At 39.3% G+C, this 8,946-nt stretch overlaps 1 protein-coding gene across 1 annotated transcript; it reads left to right on the top strand.

Annotated features, from left to right (window-relative positions):
• Positions 1–7,115: 7,115 nt before the first annotated feature.
• LOC124283197 lies at positions 7,116–8,544 on the top strand. The gene is given in 5 exon segments (XM_046719228.1): positions 7,116–7,209; positions 7,331–7,770; positions 7,887–8,057; positions 8,178–8,363; positions 8,365–8,544. Coding segments are annotated over 5 exon segments (1,071 nt in total).
• The last annotated feature ends 402 nt before the right edge of the window (positions 8,545–8,946 follow it).

Genomic DNA, 8,946 nt, shown 5'->3' with positions numbered 1-8,946 from the left:
TGGATTCCGAGTGCAAGCAGACCACATTTCCTAGTACGCTCTTTCAGTCCATGTTGACAGAAAACAGCATACCACCAACAATCCGAGAGTGCGAACTGCTGAAAAGGTACAGTGTAAATAGGTATTCCTAACATGTATCAGTGATCGTTAACATGAGTGATCTATAAATGATGAAATAATACAATGCAAAGATATAGATTAATAATCCTTCTTGTCATTTTGTTTGTAGATTCCGTCTCCTGGAAAAGTCCAATGCAGACCAGGTGCGAGAGCTTTCTACGTTGTTTCGTTTCCATGCATCCAGTATTGAGATGAGGAGGATGGACGTAATGGCAGATACCAGCCTGACGTCCCATTATCGTGACTGGCTCAGTCATCACTTTGACAGGCAGATACATCAGGTAAGATTCCTATCAATATTCCACCCTAAAACTAAATATGACAAGGAGATATCACATGATAGCATTCATACATGTAAAGCGATCTGTCTAACCTTAGTCGATTTTTTTTATTCTTGTAGGTGATTGACCGAGTGGAGAAAAGTCTCAGTCTTCTGGAAGAGAAAGAGAAGAAAAGTGTGGAGAATCAGACGAACTTCCTCGTCCCGGGAGTCAAGCGGAGACCACCATTGTCCAAGCGAGCCGTACAGCTCATGGAGGGTTGGTACCAGTCCAATCTGCATCATCCCTATCCTTCTGCCATAGTATGTGAATCTCTGGCAGTCGCCGGTAACGTCACCGTCGATCAAGTCAAGAAGTGGTTCGGTAACAAACGCAACAGGAGCAGCAACACCAGAACAAGATCGGAAATCGCCAAGAGGAAATTCCGTAATCGCCATGGGATTCAGGAATATGATATCCTCAGGGCTCTTGAGTGTGGCTACTAACTCTTCAGACACTTATGTTTACGCACGTACTGAATCTGGTGCAAAATAGTGCTATGTATGTTTGCTTGAGTTGTATATTGCCGTGTATTCATTATGCCAGTTGTAGCATAGACTTGAAGTATTTTTTGAATGAAGCGACAGAGTGCTTATTTGTTATGTTTGTACAATAAATAATAACATCACATCACAATTGGCTTGTTCTTGATATACCCATGCAACAACGTGACTACACAGCAGCCGAATGATCATATCCATCTGACCTTCACTATTTCAAGCCAAGCATTTTGCCTCAATCTTCCCCTCGAATAATGCCAACAAATCACATTCCAAAAACCAATTGGTATGTTTATGTAGCATCCATCGTACAAATCGTGACACTTAGCTTGATCCAATACATTTCATCTTGGTGTGCATAATATGATATCCAAGTCACGAATGCGAAGGAAATATGGCATAGAAAATGTAGCTCTGTATAAATTATAGCATTTAGATGCTCATTCACATGTTCATTTACAACGTCACGATACAATATCACCTGACAATGCCAAGTAGACGGGGAAAGAAAACATTGTATTAATGCCTGTAAAATGGAAGATTACCGATGTAACTTTGACTCTCCAAAGCATTAAGCTTTAAGATATAATTTTTCCTTGTACACATTAGATGTTCCCGTTTCAATAATCAGAGTGGCAACATGGATTGTACGATTTTCGTTTCACTTCATTTGGACAGACTCTTTAACATACACTATAACGATCATCTGTACAGCACAGATTGTTATAAACCGATACTGGCTTATCACAATGCCGTTCCAATGCAAAGACATGAAAATGTTTTGAATCATTTGCTTACATGAGATGGCAATTCAATACCACTACTAAATAATAATAAAATCACTATATTACAAGTAATTTACAAGACAACATTGGGTCTATGAAGGGCATTCAGAAGTGAATATATAGCTGTCTGTTCCTAACTGTTTCATTCACCTGATGAAGAAGTAAGAATATACTTCGAAACGTCGTGACCCTTCACAATAAAGAAGTTGACATCCATAAAAGTCTTGCCTTTAAGACAATATTGCTTAACTAAATCGATCAGTTTCTAAGATGAATTTATGAACAGAATGAATTATTTCTATATTTTCTTGTACAGATAGCTGCTCTTATATCATATTATCTGTATAATAATGCATGTTGTTTCTAATAATGGTGTACTTTGAACACACAAATAAGTAGTAAAGGGTTTTCTCAAGTAGGGCCACAGGAGCACGATGGGACGGTTGAGCTTAATCTGTGGGTTTTGTGTGAAATGGCTTCAAATTAATCTGATGCTGGAATGTATTACTTGACAGTATCTTTTTGTAAAATTAATATCAAGTGCAAATTCATGTGCTAATTTCGAGTGTTCTTGTCTGAAAACCTACTTAAGGATTTTATCCACGAAAGCGTAATCGGGAACAATATTACACAAATATCTTGGAGCGTTATCGTAGACCATTCTATGAAAATGTTTCAGTTTCTGTACACGTCTCCTTTCATTCATGGGTATAAACTTAGTTTCAGCGTACAATTTGTTGTGACTTGTACCTTTTGTTGTCCCACATTTTGATCTAAAAGCATCAAGTTACAATTTTACGAGACCTGTTTTCTGAACAAATGTACAGTTATTCCACATATAACTACAATGATATCAAATACTAAAGCTTTATACCAAATTTGGAGAGTTTCTCTTTGATAAACGCTATTTAAAACTCCTCAAACAACTAATCATGTGTGCGCTCCTTTCTACAAGCCAGCTATCTGAATGCTACAGCAATGCTTCCATGGAAGCGGGTGCCTTTTACAACACTATGCATTTACAGACTGTTTTCACTTTTGATATCCACACCCACACCTACCTACATTAAATAATTGCAGATGATGCAACGACTCTCTAAGACCATCAGTTTTATATAATTACTTTTGAGGTTTCTATCAAGACATTGGTTGTCGGTTTTCTATCCCCGAGTACACAACACCTTCATACTTAATGTATCAAATAAAACAAAACTGATGTGAATGGATAAGAACAATGCTCATCCAAACTCGAGTGTTCAGAACTCGGGATTAGTGTGTGATCAGTGTTCAAAGGTAAGCACTCGAACTTAGTATGTTTGGACAAGGAGAGAATGCTTTCACAAACACTGAGCGATAGGTCCGCTTTTCGATCGTGAACAAATAGATTAATCAACTCTCAGGCTCTATGATGGCTATTCTATGTGATGCATGTAAAGATGTGTTGATAGGTGATTTCTCTCAACTGACATGGTATATATGGACGGCTGTATTCGACTGACATCATTCACTCCGAGTATTCATTGATCCATACCAGTGCATATAGTGTCAACTGAACCTTAGAAATGGCTGACTTTGATCTGTCGTATACCCCTGCCTGCTGGATGATGATATTTTCACGTTTGAGACATGCGATCGTAGTGAAGTTCAAATACTAGGTATGACATTCTATTCATAATGTAACTGATATTTCTGTTTCAAAGAGGAATCCACCGTCTCCACTCTTTGAATTCTGAATTTAACTTATGAACTCTCATTATTTTTATCTTTCAGATACAACACAAGAGTCTGACATCACAGGTGGCGTATCCGAGTCTGAGTTCCAGAATTCCCTCAACGCCCTTTTCAAGACCATTGTTGAAGAACACTGCGACGATGAATCGGATAATACATCAGTGTCCACAGATTTGGATAGAACTCCTCCCTTGACGTCTCTCCTTGCAGTTTGCGACAAAGAAACAGAAATACACACGCCCTGTTCTCCCCCACCATCATTCTTTCACAGAAATGGCCCAGTCGACACCCCACGCACCAGTCCATCGCCCACAGAATCGTCTGTTGCAGTCAACCCATTGCTGGACAATGACCTCCGAGATGTCTTGGATTCCGAGTGCAAGCAGACCACATTTCCTAGTACGCTCTTTCAGTCCATGTTGACAGAAAACAGCATACCACCAACAATCCGAGAGTGCGAACTGCTGAAAAGGTACAGTGTAAATAGGTATTCCTAACATGTATCAGTGATCGTTAACATGAGTGATCTATAAATGATGAAATAATACCCTGCAAAGATATAGATTAATAATCCTTCTTGTCATTTTGTTTGTAGATTCCGCCTCCTGGAAAAGTCCAATGCAGACCAGGTGCGAGAGCTTTCTACGTTGTTTCGTTTCCATGCATCCAGTATTGAGATGAGGAGGATGGACGTAATGGCAGATACCAGCCTGACGTCCCATTACCGTGACTGGCTCAGTCATCACTTTGACAGGCAGATACATCAGGTAAGATTCCTATCAATATTCCACCCTAAAACTAAATATGACAAGGAGACATCACATGATAGCATTCATACATGATATAGCGATCTGTCTAACCTTAGTCGATTTTTTTTATTCTTGTAGGTGATTGACCGAGTGGAGAAAAGTCTCAGTCTTCTGGAAGAGAAAGAGAAGAAAAGTGTGGAGAATCAGACGAACTTCCTCGTCCCGGGAGTCAAGCGGAGACCACCATTGTCCAAGCGAGCCGTACAGCTCATGGAGGGTTGGTACCAGTCCAATCTGCATCATCCCTATCCTTCTGCCATAGTATGTGAATCTCTGGCAGTCGCCGGTAACGTCACCGTCGATCAAGTCAAGAAGTGGTTCGGTAACAAACGCAACAGGAGCAGCAACACCAGAACAAGATCGGAAATCGCCAAGAGGAAATTCCGTAATCGCCATGGGATTCAGGAATATGATATCCTCAGGGCTCTTGAGTGTGGCTACTAACTCTTCAGACACTTATGTATGTTTACCCACGTACTGTATCTGGTGCAAAATAGTGCTATGTATGTTTGCTTGAGTTGTATATTGTGTATTCATTATGCCAGTTGTAGCATAGACTTGAAGTATTTTTGAATGAAGCGACAGAGTGCTTATTTGTTATGTTTGTACAATAAATAATAAACATATGTCACATCACAATTGGCTTGTTCTTGATATACCCATGCAACAACGTGACTACACAGCAGCCGAATGATCATATCCATCTGACCTTCACTATTTCAAGCCAAGCATTTTGCCTCAATCTTCCCCTCGAATAATGGCAACAAATCACATTCCAAAAACCAATTGGTATGTTTATGTAGCATCCATCGTACAAATCATGACACTTAGCTTGATCCAATACATTTCTTCTTGGTGTGCATAATATGATATCCAAGTCACGAATGCGAAGGAAATATGGCATAGAAAATGTAGCTCCGTATAAAATACAGCATTTACATGCTCATTCACATGTTCATTTACAACGTCACAATACAATATCACCTGACAATGCCAAGTAGACGGGAAAGAAAACATTGTATTAATGCCTGTAAAATGGAAGATTACCGATGTAACTTTGACTCTCCAAAGCATTAAGCTTTAAGATATAATTTTCCTTGTACACATTAAATGTTCCCGTTTCCATAATCAGAGTGGCAACATGGATTGTACGATTTTCGTTTCACTTCATTTGGTCAGACTCTTTAACATACACTATAACGATCATCTGTACAGCACAGATTGTTATAAACCGATACTGGCTTATCACAATGCCGTTCCAATGCAAAGACATGAAAATGTTTTGAATCATTTGCTTACATGAGATGGCAATTCAATACCACTACTTAAGCAATAATAAAATCACTATATTACAAGTAATTTACAAGACAATATTGGGTCTATGAAGGGCATTCAGAAGTGAATATATAGCTGTCTGTTCCTAACTGTTTCATTCACCTGATGAAGAAGTAAGAATATACTTCGAAACGTCGTGACCCTTCACAATAAAGAAGTTGACATCCATAAAAGTCTTGCCTTTAAGACAATATTGCTTAACTAAATCGATCAGTTTCTAAGATGAATTTATGAACAGAATGAATTATTTCTATATTTTCTTGTACAGATAGCTGCTCTTATATCATATTATCTGTATAATAATGCATGTTGTTTCTAATAATGGTGTACTTTGAACACACAAATAAGTAGTAAAGGGTTTTCTCAAGTAGGGCCACAGGAGCACGATGGGACGGTTGAGCTTAATCTGTGGGTTTTGTGTGAAATGGCTTCAAATTAATCTGATGCTGGAATGTATTACTTGACAGTATCTTTTGTAAAATTAATATCAAGTGCAAATTCATGTGCTAATTTCGGGTGTTCTTGTCTGAAAACCTACTTAAGGATTTTATCCACGAAAGCGTAATCGGGAACAATATTACACAAATATCTTGGAGCGTTATCGTAGACCATTCTATGAAAATGTTTCAGTTTCTGTACACGTCTCCTTTCATTCATGGGTATAAACTTAGTTTCAGCGTACAATTTGTTGTGACTTGTACCTTTTGTTGTCCCACATTTTGATCTAAAAGCATCAAGTTACAATTTTACGAGACCTGTTTTCTGAACAAATGTACAGTTATTCCACATATAACTACAATGATATCAAATACTAAAGCTTTATACCAAATTTGGAGAGTTTCTCTTTGATAAACGCTATTTAAAACTCCTCAAACAACTAATCATGTGTGCGCTCCTTTCTACAAGCCAGCTATCTGAATGCTACAGCAATGCTTCCATGGAAGCGGGTGCCTTTTTACAACACTATGCATTTACAGACTGTTTTCACTTTTTAATATCCACACCCACACCTACCTACATTAAATACTGCAGATGATGCAACGGCTCTCTAAGACCATCAGTTTTATATAATTACTTTTGAGGTTTCTATCAAGACATTGGTTGTCGGTTTTCTATCCCCGAGTACACAACACCTTCATACTTAATGTATCAAATAAAACAAAACTGATGTGAATGGATAAGAACAATGCTCATCCAAACTCGAGTGTTCAGAACTCGGGATTAGTGTGTGATCAGTGTTCAAAGGTAAGCACTCGAACTTAGTATGTTTGGACAAGGAGAGAATGCTTTCACAAACACTGAGCGATAGGTCCGCTTTTCGATCGTGAACAAATAGATTAATCAACTCTCAGGCTCTATGATGGCTATTCTATGTGATGCATGTAAAGATGTGTTGATAGGTGATTTCCTCTCAACTGACATGGTATATATGGACGGCTGTATTCGACTGACATCATTCACTCCGAGTATTCATTGATCCATACCAGTGCATATAGTGTCAACTGAACCTTAGAAATGGCTGACTTGGATCTGTCGTATACTCCCTGCCTGCTGGATGATGATATTTTCACGTTTGAGACATGCGATCGTAGTGAAGTTCAAATACTAGGTATGACATTCTATTCATAATGTAACTGATATTTCTGTTTCAAAGAGGAATCCACCGTCTCCACTCTTTCACCGTAAATTCTGAATTTAACTTATGAACTCTCATTATTTTTGTCTTTCAGATACAACACAAGAGTCTGATATCACAGGTGGCGTATCCGAGTCTGAGTTCCAGAATTCCCTCAACGCCCTTTTCAAGACCATTGTTGAAGAACACTGCGACGATGAATCGGATAATACATCAGTGTCCACAGATTTGGATAGAACTCCTCCCTTGACGTCTCTCCTTGCAGTTTGCGACAAAGAAACAGAAATACACACGCCCTGTTCTCACCCACCATCATTCTTTCACAGAAATGGCCCAGTCGACACCCCACGCACCAGTCCATCGCCCACAGAATCGTCTGTTGCAGTCAACCCATTGCTGGACAATGACCTCCGAGATGTCTTGGATTCCGAGTGCAAGCAGACCACATTTCCTAGTACGCTCTTTCAGTCCATGTTGACAGAAAACAGCATACCACCAACAATCCGAGAGTGCGAACTGCTGAAAAGGTACAGTGTAAATAGGTATTCCTAACATGTATCAGTGATCGTTAACATGAGTGATCTATAAATGATGAAATAATACCCTGCAAAGATATAGATTAATAATCCTTCTTGTCATTTTGTTTGTAGATTCCGCCTCCTGAAAAGTCCAATGCAGACCAGGTGCGAGAGCTTTCTACGTTGTTTCGTTTCCATGCATCCAGTATTGAGATGAGGAGGATGGACGTAATGGCAGATACCAGCCTGACGTCCCATTACCGTGACTGGCTCAGTCATCACTTTGACAGGCAGATACATCAGGTAAGATTCCTATCAATATTCCACCCTAAAACTAAATATGACAAGGAGACATCACATGATAGCATTCATACATGATATAGCGATCTGTCTAACCTTAGTCGATTTTTTTTATTCTTGTAGGTGATTGACCGAGTGGAGAAAAGTCTCAGTCTTCTGGAAGAGAAAGAGAAGAAAAGTGTGGAGAATCAGACGAACTTCCTCGTCCCGGGAGTCAAGCGGAGACCACCATTGTCCAAGCGAGCCGTACAGCTCATGGAGGGTTGGTACCAGTCCAATCTGCATCATCCCTATCCTTCTGCCATAGTATGTGAATCTTCTGGCAGTCGCCGGTAACGTCACCGTCGATCAAGTCAAGAAGTGGTTCGGTAACAAACGCAACAGGAGCAGCAACACCAGAACAAGATCGGAAATCGCCAAGAGGAAATTCCGTAATCGCCATGGGATTCAGGAATATGATATCCTCAGGGCTCTTGAGTGTGGCTACTAACTCTTTCACACTTATGTATGTTTACCCACGTACTGTATCTGGTGCAAAATAGTGCTATGTATGTTTGCTTGAGTTGTATATTGTGTATTCATTATGCCAGTTGTAGCATAGACTTGAAGTATTTTTGAATGAAGCGACAGAGTGCTTATTTGTTATGTTTGTACAATAAATAATAAACATATGTCACATCACAATTGGCTTGTTCTTGATATACCCATGCAACAACGTGACTACACAGCAGCCGAATGATCATATCCATCTGACCTTCACTATTTCAAGCCAAGCATTTTGCCTCAATCTTCCCTCGAATAATGCCAACAAATCACATTCCAAAACCAATTGGTATGTTTATGTAGCATCCATCGTACAAATCATGACACTTAGCTTGATCCAATACATTTC

The sequence above is a fragment of the Haliotis rubra genome, unplaced genomic scaffold (genome assembly GCF_003918875.1).
Source record: "Haliotis rubra isolate DU_JTF1 unplaced genomic scaffold, ASM391887v1 Scf310, whole genome shotgun sequence".
Lineage (NCBI taxonomy): Eukaryota > Metazoa > Mollusca > Gastropoda > Lepetellida > Haliotidae > Haliotis > Haliotis rubra.
The sequence above is the reverse complement of the archived record's forward strand: the minus strand, read 5'-3'. Positions and strand labels throughout refer to the sequence as shown.